Below are 23,569 nucleotides of genomic sequence, written 5' to 3'. Positions count from 1 at the left end.
AATTTACAACTAGGTATCATTCATCTGCCAGACAGCAATTTTCAAGCACCTCCATGAATAATCATATTCACAAGAGATCCAATCAATACCAACTTCATACATTTAAATATTAACCACTGATCAGTCAATAAAGTCAGCACGGAAAAAGCTGAATTATGAAACCAACAAATGATGCTGAAGCTGAGGATCTCCATGCTCCATTTCCAAATGTCAGATGCAGAGTTTAAAAAAAAAATCACTCCAGCAAAGGTAATTACAAAATTACATGACTGGGATTTTTGTGAAGACTGGTCAGCAGGACATGGCCTGTGTCATGCCACTTCAGAACTGGCTGAATCATAAACAGGCCGTGGTTGTGTCTAGTCTTAATAATTTTCTTTTTTTTGGTAAATCTCTAAAAATTACTTTACAACAAAAAAATCTAAATTGAAGTAATTTCTGTACAATTGAAGAACAGTTATATACATACCAGCTACAGAGCAATTCCTTCCTGGGAGAATACAAAACACAATTAAGGTAATTAACACTCACGGGCACCAGTTACAGTAGCCATTTCAACAACCAAAGCTGCTCATTTAAAACCTCCAGCAAGCACTGCGTAACCACAAGCCTCCAATGGTGCTGCTCCAGCCCCTCTCCAGCGTCCACCCATCCAACGTGGGTCTCACTGGCCAGGAGCGATGTCCAACACCTACACTTTCACTGTTACCCAGTCCTGACAGAGGCACGCGTCGCTGTTGTGGAGGGAAGAGTGTTGGAGACTCTGTGGCACTCCTGCTGCCCTACAACGTGCAGATCCACCTTTCTTCCTGGTGGCCATCATGCCCCCACACAAAGCACCCCATTCACCCAACTGTTGGTAGTATCAAGGTGGGATTTACTGCTCAAAGTCCGAGCGAGAGGAGCACTAACTTGCACAAGTCCACCAAAACAGTTGCAGTTGCAGCCCTTTCAGGCACAGCTGGAGCTGCCAAAACCACCACCCCCACCCCAGGGCAAAAGGACTGGACCAATGACTCTGGAAAGACCAGCCTCAAACTTCTCTTTGGCAATGCGCACCCCAGCCTCAGCACCATGAGATGGAAACCCTGCACTGTTTCCTAAAGTTCAGCCAAGCAAACCAGGGATGTTCTCCTTCCTGCCCAGATGTCACCCTGTGGGCCTGACCATGGAGATGTTGAGTTCGGAGACCTCTGTGGAGACAAGGTGGACCGGGGACTGATGTTGATGCCCTCTACTACAAAGACTTTGCTCTGGAGAGTTCATCCCCCCCAAAAGCCAGTGTCCTGGGCTTTATCCCTGACCCCACGGAGCTCTACAAATCCTGAATATGCCCACGGACCCCAGAGGAGCTGTACTCAGTGATGCCAACAGGTTTGGGGGGGTCACCCCAAAAACAGATGCCAAGACGAGCCTCTGGTGCAAAGTGCAGAGCTCTGGAGCAACACAGTCATTACAGGGCACCTCTGTAACCTCATCAGGCACAACAGGCAGCTCAAAGACCACAGATCAGGGTCTGATAACAAGGACATGTGCTTTTGAACCCTGTTTGGAGGCTAGGTGGGAGGTAAAAGGCTATGATATGTCTGAAAGCAGAAGCCCCCACACAGACACTCCTTCCGTCCAAAGCGAGCAGTCCCGAGCTTTGCATCTGCTGCACGGTGCCCAAATCCTAGTAACAGCAGCAAGTCACTGCCCTGTGCAACCACTGGATCCTCTAGAAGGAGGGCAAGACTCAAAGGGACTCACTCACCAAGATCCCAAATCGCTGAGGCCAGAGATCGCTATCAGGTCTACAAAACCCAAAGTGAGTGCCCTGTCTGCCTGTAAAGTCACAGCGACGGCATCTACAGCTGGGAAACAGGACAGAAGTATCTACTGCCCCAGTCTCAGCTGTGGACAATCACTGCCTGAAAACTCTTTGCCTTTTCCAGGGTTGAAGCACCTCTAACATGTTGCTAATTAATAGGTAAATCTGATTTATTTCAAGTTACGGTAATGGATAAGCAGAAAAACAGAGCAGGGGGTGTGTGGGGGGGAGTAAAATCAGGCACTGCTCCCGTTTCCAAGGAACAGCTGCCTTCTCCTCCCACCTCAAATTCAGCCTGGCAGCCTCCCTGCTTACTTGGCTTTGGTTTGCATCTTTATTTACCCTGGTATCACTGAACATGAAAAGAGCTACACAATGGCCCCCAAAATGTTTGATCAGCACTTTGCGAGATGTCAAAGCTGTGTGCCAGGGTGCCAGCCACAACACAGTGAACTTTGTCACCTTTTGTACCCTTTGGTGTGTTTCGGAGCACAGCTTCCTGGCTTCCGCGGTCCTTTACAAGCCCTCGCATTTAACAGGCGAGAGTAAGGGAGGAGAACAGCACAGCCAGGCATTAAGCTTTTCTGTACAGCTGCCTGCCGAGACACCGTGGGGTAAGCATCACATCCCGCAGCAGCTTGTTGGCCAGTGTTAACGCAAAGCGTGGGGATTCGTACCATTCAGCAGGGTGCCAAAATGGATCACTTGCAAGTACTCTGCCTCGCGCATGAAGCCGGTCAGCGGAGTGGCCCAGCCTTCACTCAGCACCTGCACCCACTGCAGATCCAGCTGCAAAACAAACCCAAATGGCACTCCTGTCACCAGGTCATGCTCAGAGGTTGCTTTTCCTTCCCTTCTGCTGCAAGAGCACTCTCATTTGTTTTGCTTCAAATATAGGACATTCATAAAGGGGAAGAAAGCCATGGGGGGGGTTGGTTTGGGTTTTTTTTTTAAGTCAGACTCATGTACTTTCATAGCACAACTGCTTGTGGGTCTGTACTAACACAACGAAGGAGACTGACAGCCCTGGCTTGCTACAGCACAGGGTAGAGACATGGCAGAAAATGGCTGAGGATCAGGACCACACTTCAGCTCACCATAAACCACAGCCACAAAAGGACACAGCCATCTGAGGAACAAAGCCCCCTCTAGCAACACCCCTGTTGAAGCTTCTACCCTTCGAACAGCTAAATAATGACTGAATCACAGCACAGCATCCATGCATGATGATACCTTAGTGATCTCGATGGATGGCAGCATCTCTGCTTCAGCTTGGACACTATTGAGTTTATTTTCAGGTACAAACAGCTCAAGAACATCCTTAATTGAGCTGTGGGGCACAATGTTCTGAAAGACAGAGACAGAGAGCAATTGTAAATAACACGCCATTTTTTAAGGGAACACCAAAAAGTCAATATCCAAAAGCAGATTTACAAAGCTGCCAGTGGCGGTGGTGTAAAAATGACCTACTTGTGTCTGGAGGAGCTCCACAACCTGCTGAATACATTCAGACACTGACGCAACATTCGTTTTCAACACTAGTTCAGGAGATTCGGGCTTCTCATACTCTGAGTCAATCCCTGTGAATCCTACAGACAATTAAACCCAAACTAGATTTATTTAATGTAATACTCGGTGCTCTAGAGCCAACAACGCTGTACAAACAACCAGCAAGCATTCAACCATACTGGGTACAAGTGACACTTGTGACAGCAAGATTAGGAAAGCAGGATACTCTTGTGCACAACAAAGAGCCTCTAGTAACCTACCTCTACGTGCAGAGCTGCAACAACAGAGCTATCCAATGCTTTGGAAATCAAAACGCAAAATAAGAGGTCACTCTTCCATACCTTTGATCTCTCCAGCTCTTGCCTTTTTGTACAGGCCCTTCACATCTCTGCTTTCACAAATGTTTAGAGGAGCATCTACAAAGATCTCAAAGAAAGGAAGTCCAGCTGCCTCGTGAATTTTCCGCGCATTTTGACGATCCTGTTAGAAGAAAGACAGGAAAAACATATGTGTCCGAATTGCAGCAAGCACCTTCCTCCTACATGATGTGCCCTGGAACTCGACACAGGTAAATTAGTCTCTGGTATAGATTTATTAAATTTACACTAATTCTAATAAGGGGTTTTCATCTCCCTTCCCCCTTTTTCTTTAAATATAATTTTAAAAATCTACAACTTTGACCTGTTTTCAGCTTTTTCTATCTGAAACACCAAGAAGATCTCTTAAGCGGGTTAAGCAGGACAGCAGAACTTTAGAATGTGAATAATTATCTGCCCTGTGTCAAAAAAAAGGAACTGCTTGCATCGGCTTGATAACAGCAGCTACTTGGTATTCTCCGGAAGGATAAAAATACAATCAATACTTCTTCCAACAGAGCAGTGATAGCACCATGACGGGCTATTGTTTCTATACCTCTTTTCTGCCTCCTACCAAGTTAATAGTAGGGCCTCTGCAGGGAGATTTTAAACTTCTCTTCGCTTTTAATCAATTTGTAACATTGAATATATTCGAAGAGGTCACGTCAAACTGCCCTCCAGAAATTTGTCCTGATTGCATGTAGTTCTGTGTACTGGTGGCGTCTTACAAAAGAACAGAGAAGTTAAAAGGAGCGTCTGGTGGCATATATAGGAAGTCCTCCACATAAATCTCTCTTCCCTAAGAACAATCATGAGATCAAGGCTGCCCAGAAAAGAGCAGAATATGATGCAGCGAGTTTACCTTTGCGAAAGGAGAAATGAAACTAGTTATGCAGACAAGCCCAGCATCAGCAAACAGCCTGGCCACCTCTGCGATGCGGCGGATGTTCTCCTCGCGATCCCCAGCTGAGAAACCCAGGTTTTTATTCAAGCCATGCCGAACATTATCACCATCCAGGGAATAGCAAGGGATGCCATGAGAGACCAAGTACTCTTCCAGAGCAAAACCAATGGTTGTCTTGCCAGCTCCAGAAAGGCCTGTTGGAGACAGAAAAGTGAGGTTCAGGTTCGAGGTCAAAAGACTGAAAATGACAGTGTAATGCAATACCTCCTGGGACATGGGCAACAAAAATCCTTCTGTCTGAAGTTGCTTTAGGAAGGCATGAGGTAGGGAAGTTGGATTCATCTTTTTAGAGATCTGGTGAACCCTTCTTATTGAAGGGGTGGCATTAATGCCATGAGAAAAGCTGCTATATCCCAACATCTGGAGGGGTTCAACCCAGCAGTGTTGCAAAAGTACCTCTTGCTAGGCCATGGTGGGACAAACAGGTACCAGTCAGTAGGGGAAGTCTGAAAGGACGCTGCTGCCTGTAAGTCTCTCAGCATCTTCCTCTTCCTCCTCCTGTTCCCCCTATGAACAGCTGACAGCTCTCCCAGGCTGAACCCAAGGAGACATTCTTGCTGCAACTGTGTGGGGTGGGGACAGGCTCCAGCAGCTGCAATTGCCCCTCTGCATCCACGGACACCTCCTTCTGCAGGAGCAGCACCCACAGATCCGTGCAAGCAGGAGCAGGATGGTCGTGTAGACAAGCAACGCATCTTCAGCTGCCCATGTCTCCTGGAGTCATCAGCCAGAAAGACAACAATCCCAAACGAGGTGGCTACTTCCCATCCCAGCTCCATCCACGTGCACAAAAAGCACTTGCTATTGGTTCTGTCAGAAAGCAGCAAGTGCACATGGAGAACCAAACTCCTCCTTTCCCTTGGGTGGGGATCCATGCGTTGAAATCTCCTTGAGATGGAAGAGGACCTTGACTTAGGAGAGATAACACCTCCAAACACCACACCTGTCTCAAGAAACACCTAGCCTTGGAAAATCTCCTATGGAGATAGCATCATCTGCTCACCTGTTTTTATACCCTTTGCATAACATCTACTATTGAGCACCCATGGAGACAAGACCCTGGGCGAGGTGGACTTTTGGTCTGCTGCAGAACAGCCATGTTTGTGCTGGAGAGGAAACCTGGCTGGGCAGAGATGAATCCTGCTGGCTGTGCCTTCGGTTTCTGTAGTACAACAGACTAACTGATAGGTCTCCTGAGCTGGCAATGTAGAGCATGCAAATGCCCTTCCATTTAATCCATACAGTCCATGCAATAACATGCCCTTCCATATAGTCTCTTAAAATTAAATTAAAAAAAAGTTAGGAGACCACTGTCTATTTCAAAGAATAATCATCAGCCAGAGAAACTCAAACCTTTCAGATGCAAGATTTTTGAGTGATATTCAAAAAGAAAAGGAAATGGGATTTTTGGCTTCAGAAATTATATTAAAGCAGATCAGGTGTTGGCCACCTTTTTGAAATTGAAGAAGAGAACAAAACAGAAATGTGTTTTAATCCAACATCTAGCACATAAGCTGTTATGAAGGCAAATCAGAAGGGCTTTACAAACCCTTCCAAGTACATCTTTCAACATCTTCCGCCAGTCAAAGAAAATACCAATATTTAACAAGCAAAGAAACAACTGGACAAGTGGCAAAAGACAGAGTTGTGTAAATATTAGTGGAGCAAAATAAATGCAGTTGTCGTTTCTAGCAGCCTCTAATCCCCAAGCAATGAGTTTATCTTTCAAAGCCGAAGAGCAGGGCAACACATCAGAAGGCGTACGAAATGAGAAATAACACAAGAAACCCACAGTGGCTATGCAAGGAATTGCTTCCAGCGCGACTCGCTTTCTGGGAGTATTTATTCTTCAGACAAGACGACTGCCTTGTTGTGCTGCTCATGAAGTCACTTTAAACACAGTAAACCTAGGTATCCCAATAAACTTCACACTGACCCAGAATGAACACATCCGCATGCCATTTTGGACAACCCTGGGCACGTTTCACTGGCAAGGACTGGCTGGATTTGAGCCAAGGCTTCTTCAGCCACGCACATGAGAACAACAAGTGCGACCCTTAGGGCTTCTGACCTGTTCAGGAGGCCGATAACAGCTGTGGAATTCATAAAAACATTAGTTATGGGTAGCAGCTGCCAGGAAGAATATCTTGCTGCGCCAGCACCGCATGTTGGTGTTTCCCACGTGTAAATGTTTTGCAATTCCCAGTTCACAAGGAACGCTGACATTTCCTGCAGATCCCAAATCCCCACCTCTGAGCCATACTTATGTATGCAAGTGGGTTTCACATGTGAAGCCACGCTTTCACACCCAGATGAAAATACCTGTTAGCCAAACCGTGCAGCCTCGAAATCCACCCCTGGTACCGACAACTTGTCCTCTCTTACTCCTGCTGACGTGATGGGCTTGGTAAACCACATTGGTTGATCCCTGATGGAAACAAAGCAAAACAAAATGCTCCTGTTACCTCATTGCTCTCCGTACAAAAGAAAATCTCAGCTGGGACTAATATAAGGGACAGAAATACAAATTCATTAAAAATCTGCATGAGCCTTTGCAGCGGACTCGGTACAAGAGGGAAAACAGCGAAGAAAATAGTTGCCTTTGGCGTAAGTTGGATTTCTTGTCCGAGCAGCAGACTCATTTCTTGAAGATAGTATTTGCCTCTGCTCAAAGTCCTTCTGGTGGCAATGCCTTTGCATCCGCTGCTGCCGGCAGCGGCAGAAGATGACTTGCTTTGGTGCAGGAGTGCGGCCAGGTGACTGATACACCCGCAGGCAGGCTGGGGAGGACACGGAGTCCACGCAGAGATACAGGCAGCACACTCCCTCCTTCTTTGGCATTTTAAAATACAGCCAGACACGCCTACTATTTTAATTATGCTTGCAAAACAAAAGCAACTTAAGGTGCTAATTTACTTGCCATGTTTAACATAACACGGCTGCTAAGATCTGCAGCTGGGGCAAGAAACGGCGATGTAGCAGGGCTGAGCTGAGTGAGACTGGGACCCAGCCAGGGAAGACGGTGGGATGGGAGGCAGAGAAAACAACACCTAATATGTATGCATGCACTTCCCAGTGGAAAGAAGGGACCAGTACGATGCCAAGCTGGAGGCCTGAATTTTAGTGCTTCCTAACATTGACCTGCTGCAGCAGGGCAGCCCCAGCATCTGGGATGCAGCCTAAACAGCCTGCCTGTGCCATGCAGCTCCAGCAATGGTACTTTGACAAAGACTTTTTGCACATAGAATATCTACAAGACCTTCTTAATTATGAGGATTGTTTCCAATCAAGGCAGCCAAAGGAAAAGTCTTGAGAGGAAGAGAGGATATAAATATTTTCTCCCTAGCCGGATTCTTCATGACTGTAGGTTTATCCATCTTGTATCATCAGTACAAGAGTAGGTCTGGGCTTTCCCATGATTTGCATCTCGCTATATAAATATTTCTACATTTGAAGTCACAGCAGGGAAGTGATTATCTTTCATGTGTCCAAGAAAAAAATTTTGACAAGAAAAAAAAAAAAGAGGAATAGGAGACACAATAAAGTAAAAGGTCACTCTTAAATGTGTCAGCAAAATAGCCTGATTTTTTTTCCCCCCTCTGCTTGCTGGCCCATTAACACTTTAACATAATCCAGCAAAGGCATAAGCATTCATTGGAGACTTCGTGTTTTGTATGCAACAGAGGGCTCTGCCTGCACAGAAATCTGAGTGAAAATTATTCCATAGCAGAAGAGAAAAAATACCCTCCTCTCCTCACTTGTTTTTATTATCTTTCAGAGAGGCCAGCATCCCAGCAGAGACCAATCTCCCACCACAGTGATTTACAACTATACTCGGAATTTCATGTCCATTCTCAATTCAGTTTTAGTGAAAGGCTCCAAAATTAGCCTCTTTACACCTGCAAATTTGCCATCTGCAATTGCTTGTGGGCACACTGAACAGCTACCCCACTACAGAACATTTTAATTTACTGCTAAGAATAGCTGGGTACAAAATAGTCATAATAATGGTCATAGATCTCGCCTCCAAGGTTAACTCTCGGCAAGCCTCAACGTCAGTACCACGGCTGTCAGACTGCACTGGAAGAGGCTCTGGGAGGGAGAAGCAATTGCTCCAGAGCTGGCCCAAGGTGACTGATTCCCACCCCATGCCACCACCGTACGACTTGATGGGAAGTCCCAGCCTAACAAGGTTTTCAGGGCTGTTGTCTCAACCACCTCCAGCAACGCATTTTCTTGCTCCGGGACTCTCACTTCCAGTTTTCATTGCCACAGCCACCAGAGCAGGTCCCCAACATCGCTTCCCCCTTCCACATTTGTTTCAAAGGATAAAATAAACTATTTGGGGGTTGGAGTGTAGTGGACAGACAAGACGCTGTCTGAAACACAGCCTGGGTACCACAGCAAAACAAAAACCAAAAGAACAAAACCTCTCTAGACCTGACCCTGAAAAAGTGAGTGAGCCCAACACATCCTGGTGACTCAGAAAACAAAAGATAAGTAGATCAAGATTTGGTTTTTGTGGGTTTTGGTTTATTTTTTTACAGGAGGTTGTCAAAAGTCTGTATGAACAGACAGCACCACCATGGTTTAATTTTCACCCATCCCCAGAGTTTCAGGCTTCAGCAGTGAGACTAAATGAGCACACACACAAGATCCAGCTGACAAAAATAATCCCTTCTCCCAAGACACACTGGTGTGTTTCTGCTGTGTTTACTCCTGGTTGAGCTCTGGCACTGCTCTGAAATTGTGTCGCGTGGCCAAGGACCCTCAGCAAAGCCCAACTGCCCAAACTCACCTTCCGAGCAGCTTGCCACCACTCAGCCCTGCAGCAAAACCTCCCCTGCTGCAGCATAGCGCCTGCCCAGTGATTAAACACTCCTCAAGTGTAGCATTCCAAAAAACATAAAGCAGGTATTTTGCAATTTGACTGCAAACCACAACAGACAAGACCAATATTTCTGTGTGGAGAAATGAACCTGCATGCTTCAAATCTCTGTTTCATGCCCTCTGCATCAGTAGGAACTCCAGCCGCACACTTGCTTTTGCAAACTGTTGATCTGCTGGATCTGTCCTGTAGGAGATGAACTATGATAAAGTCCGTGCCTCGGGAAGATGCAGGAACTAACACATTCCTATGTGGCTGATGTAACGAGATTGTTATGTTAAAAGTACATGTTGCTGTGCTCTTAAGTCTGCAGTGTGCATGCATCTCAGAGCTTTTATTTTGCACGCTGCCATCTTTTGGAGCTTGGGAAAGCACCACTGAGGGCATTTTTGCAAATCAGCAACACTCTCAGACCTCTCCTACCTGCCGCGAGATCCAGACACTACCAAATCCCTCTGATTTTTCTGCTATGTTAATAATCTTGCTGGTAAACTCTTTCTAACCCTGGGCAACTGCCTGCCACACATCGACTCAAGTTGCCAGCTACGCCAAAAGTAAAAAAAGAGAGAAACATGAGCACGCAGCGGATGGCTGGGCTGGCAGCTTGCTTGGCCAGAAACGGGCTGTTCAGCAGGAAACACCGACTTCCCAGCTAATCATCTGCTAGCTGGGACATAGCTTGGGAAGCCAGAGCTGAAGCATGATCAAATGGAGCGAGGGCACCACCAAAAAGAAGCATCAGTGGCCCAAGAGCAAACCCTGGAGAGATTTCATCTACGAACATCAGCGTCCTCTGCTCTGAGAGCTACCATTGCTCAATTCATGGTGTCTGAAAAAGTAACCTCAGCTCTTCCTTAAGTATTTGGCCCTGAAAGGGAACAGCTGTGGTTGCCCACATAAACTGAAGGTTGCATGTGACCACCCACAGGAGAGGTGTTATCAGGGAGCATCTTCTCTCATCTGATAGCTAAATGCACGATGCCTGGGGGACCTCTCCCAACCATTGCTGACATTTGTTAGGAGCAGAACCACTGCACGATTAATAGAAAATGCACTAGATGAACAACATTTAGGGTTGTCCCAATGACTTACATGGATGATTTGCCATCTTCCACTACAAATTCAAGTATGTATAAACTCTGGTCCTTAGGATGCAAGGCAGCATCTCCTCCTGCCCTCACCTACCCATTTCTTTAGCCAGCAACTCCACGGCTGTGTAACGAATGGGACCAGGGCGAGAACCAAGTGTGAGTGCCATGTGCCACAGCCAAGGAGTGGAAACGAAGGAGGAGAGACGGGAGCCGAGCTGGGAGCTGGGTGGGAGATTCAAGAGATCCCCTAAGTGCATACAACATCCTCAGGCTAACTCTTGCTCAGCCATCCACAGAAGGGAGAGCTCTCCAATGTTGCAGGAGTAAAGATTTGAAAGATTTCATTAGAAAGCGGTGCTGGTCATTGTAAAGGCCGGTAAGGTCTAAACCAACGTCCTTATTGCACCCTTAAATCCCCTCTGCCGCTGCAGGAGTACCTCTGCCTGCTGTAGCTGGCACAGGCAGGGCACTGGAAGCTGTCCAAGAGCCACAGCTCATGGCAGGCTGCAGCAACACCCGGCTCCAGAGAGGGACTCCCTCCTGAAAACACAGCTCAGATCAGCCCAAGAAAAAAGCCAGCGGACAATCGCTCTCGTAGCACAGTGCTATTAAGGGCATGTTAGTCACAGGTCCGGCTCATTTAGCAGAAGGGCCAGCCTCACACGAACACAATTAGCATCCAGCTGGCAGCTGGCAGCACTCACAGCCCTGGGGAAACCCTGACCCAGCCGCGAGGGTAGGGTCAGGAGTCCCCCAGCTGCGTTTTTATTTATAGGGCTATCTCACATAATTTGGAATATGATTCATTTTTTTTCCCACTCAAGCATTTAATACACACCCTATTTTGGTACTGCAGCTTGGACATCTCTCCAGGAGAAAAAAAAAAAAAAAAAAAAAAAAAAAAAAGAGGCTTTCAAAATGTTTTCAGCTAATCATATTTGCAAATGGCAAAACAGGCTTTTAAAATGATAAAACGATCAAGCAAGCTTTCAAGTTTGAAGTCAAAACACTTGCTTAAGCCTTTAGAGACTGATGTAACTCATTTTTTAAAATCCTCTCCCAAATCCTGCCATCTTACTGGAAAAAACCCCCAAACAAACCAGATCTTTAGTCCAATCAGTTGAATTTGATGCATAAAAATTAAGTTTATGGGACTTTTCCTTAAAAAATTCTTTTCTTCTATCAGGGCAACTCCCACGGCTGCTGTTGCAAATGGGCAAGCTGGCATAATGGAGAAGATAAAGTGTCCGTCACCAACAAGGGGGAAAAACCTCCTGTAAGAGTCATTTGCTGCAGAAAAGCAAAACTATCACACTCAAAAGAAAAGCAGAAAGAGAAGAAAGAGGGGGGTTTTGCCTTTGGAAGCAAAATTCGATTACGATCATATTGAAGAACAATGGAGAAACCTCGGAGTCTCTGAAGTCCTCATGTGGCTCTTGTAACCCTAAACCTATAGACTTTTCCCAAACTTGAGTTTGATTCATTTAAGGGACTAAGGTGGTAAATGCCTAAAAATCAGCTCCATTCTTTCCCAGGGAAAAACCCCACCAAGACGGAGTTACCCTGGAAATTTTGCCCATTTCGTCTCCCAGGATTCCACCATCACGACGCAGAGCCTGGCTCGCAGGTCCAGACGGGGAAGTGAGACTTCTCAAGCACCCGGCGCATTACTGCACCGCCTGCCGTCCTGATTCCCGTACCATCATCCGCCCTCTTTCCTGCACGTGGGACTCGTCTCCTCTCCCACCACCCGTACGTGAGAAGAAATAATGTTATGTTTTCTTTTTTAGACTTAGCTGAGTAATACAGTGATGTGTCACCAAATACCCTGCAGAGGTTTCGGGGCTGGGGTTGCCAGCATTCCCTCGCACCAGGCACGATGCTGAACTGGACTCCCTTTCTTCATTCAGCGCTCTGAATAAACCACAGCAGACCTCAGTCGCTCCTTGGCACCCTCCGCCTTTGACGCTTGTTCCTTTTGGCACTGCTACCTTGGCCCCTGTCCCCTGCCAGGAACGTAACACAGAAGATCTTAAGAAGACCAGCAGAGACATCCCAGTTACCCAAAACAAGCAGTCTTTCAGCTTGGAGACAGACGGTTGGAGATGCCAAACATTGCTAACACACGAGGTTTTCAAACTGGTGTTAGCTAAAGTGTTTTTTTCTTAACCCGCAGGAATTTTTGAGGTCTTAGCAAGACCTTATTTTTGATCGCAGCTAAAATATTTTTCTCTTGGTATATATCTGCATGTATTGGGTTACCGCAATCAAATTTTATACAACCCTGGCAAAAAAAAAAAATCAACAACAAAACCAGGCTCACATTCCAGTCACCTTGCAAATCAGATGCTCATTTCTAGACTGTATGACTACAAATCAGCAGGTTGGGCATTAAAGTCTACCTCTCTGAAGGCACCCAGATCAGGCGTTTCTTCATCTCTGAATTACATGATGTCACTGCTATAATTTCCTCAACACAGGAAAACCAGTGAGTCATCCTGCACTTCTACATTTGAGACAAATCTGCAATGCCAGGACAGATGTTATAAAAACAATCTTCCCATCTTCATTCCAGAAATCACAAGGGACAGCTGCAAGGGCAACAAATATTTGACAAACACAGCATCTTGTCAGCCACTGACAAAAATAACAATTTAAACAAGAAGTCCTTCCATGGTTGCCCTATTTTTTACATTCAGAGCAGTTCTGCTAAATTACCTCCCCTAAATGAAACCATTTCAGCAGTTCAGCTCACGCTCATTTTGCAAACAATAGGTTTGACATTGCAAAAGGAGAACTGCTTTGCTCTGATGCCTGGGGTCTGTTACAAGGCTGCTCTGGATCACGCCAAGACCGCAGGACCACTGACAATGCAAAAACCAGTTATCTTGCAAAAAGAAGGAACAGAAATTATGTTCTTGCTGCAGTACAGATAAGTTTTGGGATTGAACACCCATAGATAGGGATCAAGCACATCTATTTAACCTCTGAGAAAACCAAAAAGAAGGGAATTATGCAATGAGGAGGTAGGTGACTAGTTAAAAAACAAAGAGATGGTGTAGGCCTGTGACCTCTGCCAATGCACAGAGCCGTGACTGACAGCCAGCTGAGCTGCTTTGCATGGTGCAATGGCACCTGCCTGAGAAATGCTGCACCAAAACAGGCTCCCCTACCAGGAATGACTACCCAGTACATACAGCCATGCTTCTGTATCTTCTTTTGGAGAAAAATATCATGTTACGGAAATGGTAAACTGAGTATCAGTCCTTCAGCTTTCAGGGACAAGAGGAAAGGAGGGCAAGGGTACATATTTTTACTACACATTAACTTCAGTATCAAAAAAGCTTCCAGGTGGGAACTGTATTTACATGTAATCATTATTTTTTTTCTTGAATACAAGATTTAGGAATTTAATTAATGGGTTGTGGCTCTCTATGGTAAATAAGCCACTGTACATGTCCCATCTCTTACTGTGACAAGCTAAGACACCCTTAAAACAAGCAAGGCAGACAGCCAGGACTCCTGCGCCAAATACCATGCAAAGAAAAACTTGCAGTACAGTGTCAGGAGATCGTCAGCTGAGCTAATTTTGTTGGGTTGCAAGATATAATCAAAACCACAAGCTCTGCTGTTCAGAGATGCCATGTGGGACCAGCTTACCCAGAGGGTCCTCCAGCGAACGCCAGGAGCCAACGTGCCAGAGTGATATCCCATTTCATCAAAACCATTCCTTTTGAGAGCTCCAGAAATTAGTTCAACAAACCAGGACCGTCATTAACTTACCTTTAAAAGCTGAACTGGCGTTGCTCTACCACAAAACACAGTGAGCCACATTCAGCAGTTCTGTGTCCCTATTAACTCAGTTTGCAATAGGTTTTCAAACTTGAAGGCCAACATCTAACTATGGCCATGAGCATGCAGGTGGGACACCAGGTCCATCTTCCGCTAAGAAAGCTGAATCTCCTTTCCACCCTCCAAGCTAGCACAGGTTGAACTGAGCCCATCTCAGCTCTAAACAATATGGAGACAAGATACCTGTTTTTAACATGCTGTCGTGGTTTTAGCCCAGCCGGTAACAAAGGACCACGCAGCCGCTTGCTCGCTCCTCCTGCCCCCCTCCGATGGGATGGGGAGGAGAATCAGAAAGGAGAAAAGAAAAAAAAACCCAGAACCTCGAGGGTTGAGATAAGGACAATTTACTGGGACAACACAAGAGAAGTTACAACAACGGTACTAATAAAAGAGTATACAAAATGAGTGGTGCACAGTGCAACTGCTCACCACCCAGAACCCGACGCTCCGCCACTTCCCCCACCGAAAGCCGAGAGCGCTCCCCCCAACCTGCTCCCCATTTATATACTGGGCATGATGTCACATGGTATGGAACAGATCCTTGGCTAGTTCAGGTCAGCTGTCCTGGCTGTGCCCCCCCTCCCAGGTTCCTCTGAAAATTAATTCTATCCCAGCTGAACCCAGGACACATGCCCATGATATCCCTTCTCAGGAAAGAAATCCTTTACCTTTTGAGAAGCTCTAGCAGTTTCACAAGCAGTGGGAGCTACAGAGGATCTGCATTTCAAGCAGCTTCATCACGTTTTAAAATACATATATTTCTGTAAAAGAACTAATCCTCTTGCATCACTTCTCCTCTACAGGACATCGTGGCAGCCTGCTGAAAGAACAAAGCTGGACACAAGCCCAGGCTGGTGGGGGTTTAGCATCACAGCCTCTCCCTGCCTCACTTGGTATCCAGGATGGACACGCAGTCTTGAACCTGGCGTCTTGAACCCCATGCACTTGACTTTGCAATGGACAGTGGTTGCCAGCAGGCGACAGGAGATCTCTCTCCACCTCAGCGATTTTTTTTAAGGTTTGCGAAGTGCAAAAGCAGCAGCGGGAAGGACTGCAGGGGAAACTCGGCCAGAACCACCACAGAGGACACAGTTAAACAGGGGAACTCCGCTGGGCAGGCCAAAAGTTCACTTGGCTGGAAAAAATCATTAGGATGAATTCATGGAAGGAAAGTTCATCAGGGACTATCAGGAAGAAAGGCACAGCCTCTGGTATCTCAAGTTGTAAATAAATGGAAGCTGGGACAATGCCCTGTGGCATCCCAGCCATAGACTCGTCCCTAGCCCCCACTCTCAGCTGCTGCTGGAAACTACAGAGGGGGGCAAACAGACCTTCCCCTCACTCAGTACCTCCTCAGTCCCCTTGCTAATTCTGTTGGCTGAAGGCAGGATTGTTTTCAGCCATACCATTGAACATGCCACCCTACGCAACAAGCTGCATGAGAAAAGTCTAAGTTGAGGACTCAAGTTCAGAGACACCAGGATGAAGGTTTCCTGCCCCATCTACCTGTGCATCTGACCCTACAAGCTGCAGGACAGGCTTTTAATTACGTGAGCGCACACGGGGTTACCTAGAACCTTGCCTAAGTTGGCACCAAGAATGTTGTACTCTTCTTGAACAAGTGACTATTCAGCATTTCCCTCACCCTTCCCCAAACCAGGTGTAAGCACAGGTCTTAATCATTACACGCTACTCAAAGGCTGGTTGAAGGACAGTTACACATTTTCCTTGGGGATTATTATTACTTGGTCCCTCAAAAGTTCATGCAAACTCCCAGTATTTCTCTGAGAGGGTGGCATCATCCCCAATTTTACAGCCACAGAAGAGTGGCAGAGAGTAAGGCAAACAGCAGATGAAGACCTGAGCTCCCACGATATTTAAGCCTTATAAAATTGACACGTTTGAAGAGCAGCTCCACTGGACTTCAGGCAGCACCTCCAAGAGCTTGATGCTCCTCCCATCCATACCCATGGCCTCAGACCAGTTTTGCAAAGATGGGGGCAGATGCAATGAGCTGCCCCAGCCATGGTTGAGGTGACTCGTCCAGCATCATGCCCAGGGTCCCTGGCAGAGGCAAGCACGCAACTCAGCACCCTGCAGCAGTAGTCGCCTCCTCTAAAATGAGGGGGTTTTTCCCTCTTCCCACAGCCACTGGCAACACAAACAAATGATCTTCCCATCACAAAGGCTGAGCAGGCCTGAAAAATGACCTCCCGCCCGACACACATTTTTGCATGACAATGGAGAGCTGAAAAACGGTTTGATATCGAAGAAAACATTTTGTTCTGCCAGAGGCCGCAAAAACCTCAAGGTCAGAAAGTCTTGGAAATGTAGGTACAAATGGTGGTTTTCCAAAGATGCACAAAAAAAGCTCATCTCAACAAACTACAGTGCTGCATCTAAAGAGAAGCCACATTGGAGAAAAAAAAATTACGTAAACCGTCTCCTTTCTCAAGCTCTGCTCTCCAAACAGGCCAACACATTTTGGTACCCACTCACTAGATAAAACTTTTGACACATACACTTGTAACCAAGCCAAGCTGCAAGTAAATGAAAAAGGACAGCTCTGCAAGGGACAGGAGGCAGTGCTAGCAATGAGTTACCAGCCCTACAGGCAAAATCCTAAATTCCCAGCGTCCCATTTCGTGACGCACATCCACGCCAAATGCCTTGACCAAGCTTTTTTTTTTGCATCCCTCCTTTTGTTAATGATACACTCCAAGTAAATTTTCACTTAGAAATTATTAAGCTGCAAGACCATTAGGGAACTATTTCTCACTTCCTACAGCTGTGATTCAGAGCCAGATCAGAGATAATCATTAGTCACCCTGCTCACAATAATAGTCAATTAATAAACAGCAACCTGAATTACATGGCGTTTCTCTTAATGGACTTTTAAGATATCAAAGTGTACGAGCAAAAGTGTATGAGCACTGTGACCAAAGTACAGGTTCAAGGCAGGAGCATACCATTAGGAGCATTAATACAGGCCCTGCACACTGCTTATCTTTTGTGGGTGCGTACAGCTGCAAGTTTATCTAAAACACCTGGTTTCAGATAGGCAAGGGCTTTTCATTGTTAAAGGCTATTTAAAGACACCCTCCAAGATCAACATCAGCCCGGGGGGGGGGGGGGGGGGAGCAAGTATGCCAGTACTTCTCTTGAAAGTACTTTCTTGAACCCTTTAGAAAAACAAAATCCTCATGGCCTAAATCTAAGCTGCAGCTGCAGTGCACATGCCTTGCTAGCATGGCATCTTCAAAACCATTCACTGTCTTGCCTAAAACCACTTGTAGGAGCTACCCAAGGAGACCATGGATGGAAACCTATGCCTGAGTTCTGGGTTTTGGCATGGATTTGTAGCTGGTCGTGACTTAATCAGTGCAACCTGAAAACCTGACAAGGCTGGAGTCTGTATTTATCCAGGAGACCAGCAGCAGGACAGGAAACAACATGCTGACTCTCAAAGCGCTTCAAATCAAGAGCTGGAGAAATTACAGTCAGGTTTAGGCACCCTGGCCACCACTCCAGATGGCACCACCATGCTGACCGCCACCAGCAGCAGCAGTGCTCAGCTGCGCTCCTCCAAACGAGGCCGCTGGGATATCCTGAAGAGCCACTAGTCCTGTTGGGAAAGCAAAAGATTAACCTCCAAGCACATCTGCAGGGATCAGGCCTGACCTACCTGCCTCTCCCCTTGGAGGGAAGGCGTGTTCAGGCAGCAACCGCCCACCCCAGGAGAAAAAACCTTTCCAGTTTTCCACATGCATGCCCTTCTACAGCCCTGGAAGATGCTCTGTCCGTGCAGCCTCCTGGAGAACACACCCTGCTGCCATGGCACTACCAGGGGACACCAGACAAGCCCTCCTGCACTTGGAGAAAGTCCACCAAGGTCCCCAGCTTGCAGCTTCTGGGGCTGGACCGCACCAAGCTGATTATTTCATCCTCCATCCCCTGGAGCAGTCAGCCTGCCTGAACCACGGAAAGAAAGAGGCATTCATGTTTAGGAGCCTGCAACTTTTTCTGACTTTTCTTCCCTGAAAATCCCCAAATTGAATATCCCTGCTCTTACAGAGCAGAGTATGGTTAATAAACATGGGTCTGGCACACTGGCAGCCCTGTAAAACAGCACAAGTGAATGAAACAGCAAGGTGCGGGCAACAGACTGGAAAGGTACCTTTTTAATACCAAAGGACTTCAGAAGAAATAGGGAGAAGGGGAGAGAGCTAAAGGAAACAACAGAAGTTGAAATAACAGTGTATTGAGATAGTTAATCTGCTGACCTTTCCGTGATCTTTGAAGAAAAGAGATAGAAAGCAAAAAAAGTGATAGAAAATAAGCCAAGAAATACTAAGCACATGATGAGCAACTAGAAAACAATCACTTTTTACTGTCAAGGTGCAACGAGTTAGGCACTGTGTTTCACAAAATAAATCACATCTGTAAACCCAAGACTTCTGAATCACTGGATGAAACATCAGAAACAGTCTTGAGTAATTCAACCCAGACCAAGCCATACTAATTCCCTGAAATCAGGGCTCTGCTGCCTGCTGCACTGTCATCTGTGCAAGTGTCACTGTGATAAGCTACCCAGAACTGCTTTGAACATCAACATCCTTAAAGATGTTTTGGTCTTTACGTTCAAGGCAATAATAAATAATAAGCATGCGAGGAGATGAATGCATAGTTTAGGGTTTTTTTTAATAAACTTTTTATTCTACATTGCTTTGCAATTAAACTGATGAAGCCATACATATGTTACTGCACAGCCTGTGATATCCCTCAGTCCAGCTGAACTCTGCCCTGTGGCTGCAGTTTTTTCAACATGATAATAGTTTTCAGGCAAAGAAACTAAGCTCCTTCACATTTTCCTCAGGGCTGTCATCTGATCTTGTGGGTTTTTTCCTTCTCTTTAAATAAATAAAAAAACCCTAAATTATTTTTACATGTTAATTTATCTTTAAATAAGACCACATAATTTGCAGCCCTACACAAGCAAAACTGAACTATCAGAAGTTACAGCTTCGTGATCCACTGGGCTATGGAAACAGCATCCTGGTGAAAGCGAGGGATGCCGCACGCCACGCCATTCAGCTTCCTGGAGACGCCCTTAGAAGACCAGACAGATGGCAAAGCTGTAACACACTGAAAAAGGCAGTTTCAGTACTGGGCTTTCGTTCTCCCCTAAGCACCTGTAAGGACATCCAAAGCGAAACCCACTGAAAGCAGCCAGAGAGAACGGCATCCACCCGCTGCCAGGCGCAGGACTCTGGCAGCCGGCTCTGAACACCTCCTGTGTTGAGCTGCGTTTTCCACACACCCACAGGGACACGCAAGCCACGCCGCCAGTCACCCCAGCGAGGTGCCAGCCCTTCCAGGGCAGGGCCATGCCCGTGGGTTTGGGCTCCATGGCAAGCTGTTTCCCTGGAGCACACTGTGCCATCTGTATCCTCCTCGTTATGAAAACACTGCTCGGCGGGGAGAGGTAACGAGCTGCGGAAATACCAGCAACGCCGCAGGTGTAGGGAGAACAAGCTGCTATTTCGACGGCTAAAAGAACCGCTCAGCCCTGAATGCCGCGCTGTGCAAGAGCCCACACAATAAACAAGGGCAGTCCCACAGCCCCATGCTACTCGCTGCAATTACTGTACGGTGTACTTCCTCCCGAGAGCAGGATTTCGCCACTGGGGCACACAGGAGGCCTGTGTAAGGAACATTAAGTCTTTAAGGTCATCATTAAAGACCGTTCTTCTCCCCAAAAAGTCAGTCCTGAAACTGGTCAGAAATAAATGCTTTCTGTCAATGAGGTCTGTGAACAGAAGGACACTGCCTGGCATCTTAGAGGACTTAATGCCTCTTGCAATGTCACGAGCAGAAACGAAGAGAGCGTTTCCATACTAACCAGCCAAAGAGAGATTCCTGCGCACCAAGCCTTGGATCTTCAGCAGAATTAAGGTGCCTTGTTCACTTTTAAGGACAACATGTGCAGAAGTAAAAAAATTAAAGTTTTCTTCTTTGTACCTCACCATAAGCTTCTATTAATAAATCGGTGTGCAATTAAAACATCCTCAAACTAGCCTCAAACTCCAGAGGGCATTCAGGCTGAATTTAGGTTTTAAATCCTGGGCTTATAATTAGTCAGTTTCCAAAATGAGAAGCATAGTCAAATAACACAGCCAGTCCATCTCACAACAGCTAGCACTTACTGCCCCTTTCAAAAGCTGACAGCTAATCAACATCACCTGCGAAGCCCATTTTTGACATAATCTCGGACAGTGAATAATGCTGGAAACATTCAGCCTCACAAAACCTTGTCAGTGGGAGAAAGATTAACACATCACCCACACTGTGAAGAAGTGGTAAAACCTGAGATTTTATTAGTAATAAGGATTTTTATGAGTAATAAGTAGTTGTGTTACTGGGAGAATGAAAAACAGGGATTAAGTAAAGGGTAAAAGAAGGACGAGCTGCTGTACTAATAGGGATCTCAGTAGGGCAAATTAGTCTGTGCATCCCATCTTCATTTTCCAATGGAACCGTCTCAGCTGTTGCAGCTGTAAGAGATGTCGTTAAAAATTCACCACTATATTAAAACTCCTCTGAGCTACAACATTTAGGCTGCTAGTTCAGGGGGCACGTTGTGCTGTTGCCTGCTCCTTCATTAGGCAAAATTTTTGATACATTGCCGATGCCTCAACCCCCCTGAACCTCACTGTGTAATTGCGCCGAGACTGAACGCAATTGTCCGTGTGCGTATGCAAATAACTGTGCTGATCAAGGGACTCCTATCAAAGTGAAATGCCTCATCCTGTACCTTTGATATCAACCTGAGATGGTTGGAACCGAGGAGCCGCTGAGACCCCATTAGGAGCAAGACCTTCACCTACGCTCTGTGCAACGCATCTCCCTGGCAATAGACCGGGAGGTTCATTAATGGGATGTCGTTGCTGTTTCATCATAATTACCAAAACCTGGTGCAATTAGTGAAATCATGCCTTTTCTCATTCTATCACATACCTGGCAGATAAGCACATGAAAATACGCCTACAACTGTCAAGCAGATAGGATCTGTTTTGACAGTCACGGTACAAAGGTCAGCCATAATCTTGCTTATAAAGGTCATTTTTCCAGCCCAGGGTGGAGGCAAAGGAAAGGGATTATTCTGGAAGTTCAGTAATGCCTCTCTCCTGTCACAGCAATAAACAAAACTCCCATACACGGCTCACATCTTGCACCTCCCCTCCCTGAAATAATCCCTAAACCACACGTTTTCACGTTTCCAAGAGCACCCTGCTGCACAGGCGCCCTTCATTACGTGTGGTTTTGGTTGCATTCCTATCCAGACAGATTATCAGTGCGTTCAAAATGCATTAAATCCATCTGAAAAGTTTACGACAAGGTAAAAAAAAGAAGAAAAAAAAAAAACAAACCAAAAACAACCAGCAAAAGCAGCCCAAAAGACTTACGTCAAGAGCTCTTATGGTTCTGATTTAAAACCTGGAAGACGTATGCGCAGCCAGAGGGACCCAGATCTCACATCCCAAATCCAAGAACTAAGGGAGGGCAGCTGGCAAGCGGAAAACAATTTCTGGCTGTGGCTGCGATTTGCAATTTTAATTTCTAACTGAATTATGCTCTGGCTATTTTTCCTTGCTGTGTGTTTTATTTAAAAAAAAAAAAACCAAAAAACTGGCTCTGCAGCAATGCTGAAAGCCAATGGCTGGTGGGTGACAGCTGCCTCACCAGCTTCTCCCCCCCTTGGGGTTGGACCCGGGCAGAGAAAACCCGAAAAGCCAAAAAGAGCGAGGCAGTCGCTCAGCCTTCTCGCCGACTCGACCTTCGGCCTCGCCTGGGCGGCCGCTCTCTCTGTGAGGATCAGCGTGGCAAGGACCAAAGCCGGCAGCTTTCGGCGCAGCCGTGCGGGGCACGTGCGGGACGGCGTATTTGCGGAATGCCAGCCGAGGGATGGATGCGTGACCAGCCTGCGGGACCGCCGGGCCCTCGCCCAGGTGCCTTACAGGGCGCGCCAGCTCGCCCGCCCGCCGCGCCTTCGCGCCAAGGCGGACCGACCTGCAGCCAGAGCGTTCCTCCTCAGCGCCCAGCCCCGTGACGCGATGGTTTTAACGTCCTTCGGCCAGGCGATGGGCGCACCCAAAAGGAAAACTCTGGGTGCCCGTCCCGGCGCTGAGCAGAAGGCGCCCGCCAGCCGCCGACGGGACCCGCGGGGCTCGATCCCCCGAGCCAAGGGAGCCCACAGTCTCCCCAGCGCTGCCCGCCTCGGAGCCAGCCCCGACGCCCCCCGGGGATTTAGGGAGAGGGTTCCCTCAGGAAGCTGGACGTGCCCCACGGCATCCCTCAGCCCCCAGCCGGCCTCGGCGGCCCTCCCCCCGCCCGCCGGCCCCGCGGCGCGGCCCTACCGTCTGCTGCCGGCTCGACATGGTGACGGGCGGCGGGGCCGGGCCGAGCCGGGCCGGGGCTATAAGGGCTCCCGCGACACGTAGCGCGTCCCTGAGCCGGCCCCTCTCGCCCTGCGCCCGCCCCCGCCGCCTCCTCCTCCTCCTCCTCCGCCCCGGCCCGCAGCGAGGGGAGGCCGGCAACCCCCGGGCGGGGAAGCGGGACCGGGGAGGGAGGGAGGGAGGGAGCGGCGCCCCGGCTCTGAGGTAAAGGGCCGCAGGGCCGGGGGAGCGTCACGGGGGTGCGGGGCCCGGCTCCCCCGAGGGACGAGTCACCGCTGGCCACCGAGGGGATCAGAGCCTGCCAGCGCGAGGATGGCGATCTGAAACTCCCTTAAAATTAACGACTTGGGGCTGAGGAGTTTGGGCTCAGCTTACGGCACCCTGCCTGCGGCCACAGAGCCGGGAGGCAGGCTGGCTACCTGCCGTCAGGGCAGGGAAGGGGGGAAAGGCCATCCATCATCATCCAGGTAAGGATGGGTCCTGCTCCCGGCCAGGAACCGCACCTGCCTTCAGGGAGAGAGGGAGGAGGAACAGGACCCCACACAAAACAAGTCGGGAAAAAAAAACACCTCCCAAGGATAACAACGGTGCCTAAAAACAAGCAGCGCTCTAGGCTGGCCCCCGGCCGTTTGGCCAAAACGCC

General features: G+C 47.6%; 1 protein-coding gene across 1 annotated transcript in view; it reads right to left on the bottom strand.

Moving 5' to 3' along the window:
* PAPSS2 (3'-phosphoadenosine 5'-phosphosulfate synthase 2) overlaps positions 1 to 22,959 on the bottom strand; it is a 29,588-nt gene extending 6,629 nt beyond the window's left edge. Inside the window, exons 1-7 of the mRNA XM_049810179.1 lie at positions 22,888 to 22,959; positions 6,962 to 7,067; positions 4,538 to 4,773; positions 3,661 to 3,799; positions 3,281 to 3,399; positions 3,044 to 3,157; positions 2,488 to 2,599 (exon numbers count right to left, since the gene is read on the bottom strand). Of these exons, the coding sequence (XP_049666136.1) occupies positions 2,488 to 2,599; positions 3,044 to 3,157; positions 3,281 to 3,399; positions 3,661 to 3,799; positions 4,538 to 4,773; positions 6,962 to 7,067; positions 22,888 to 22,908 (847 nt within the window). The 5' untranslated portion in view covers positions 22,909 to 22,959. The remainder of the gene's footprint in view (positions 1 to 2,487; positions 2,600 to 3,043; positions 3,158 to 3,280; positions 3,400 to 3,660; positions 3,800 to 4,537; positions 4,774 to 6,961; positions 7,068 to 22,887) is intronic.
* Positions 22,960 to 23,569: the final 610 nt, after the last annotated feature.

Source organism: Accipiter gentilis, chromosome 9, assembly GCF_929443795.1.
Source record: "Accipiter gentilis chromosome 9, bAccGen1.1, whole genome shotgun sequence".
Taxonomy (NCBI): domain Eukaryota; kingdom Metazoa; phylum Chordata; class Aves; order Accipitriformes; family Accipitridae; genus Astur; species Astur gentilis.
This window is presented reverse-complemented; position numbering and strand designations above follow the sequence as displayed.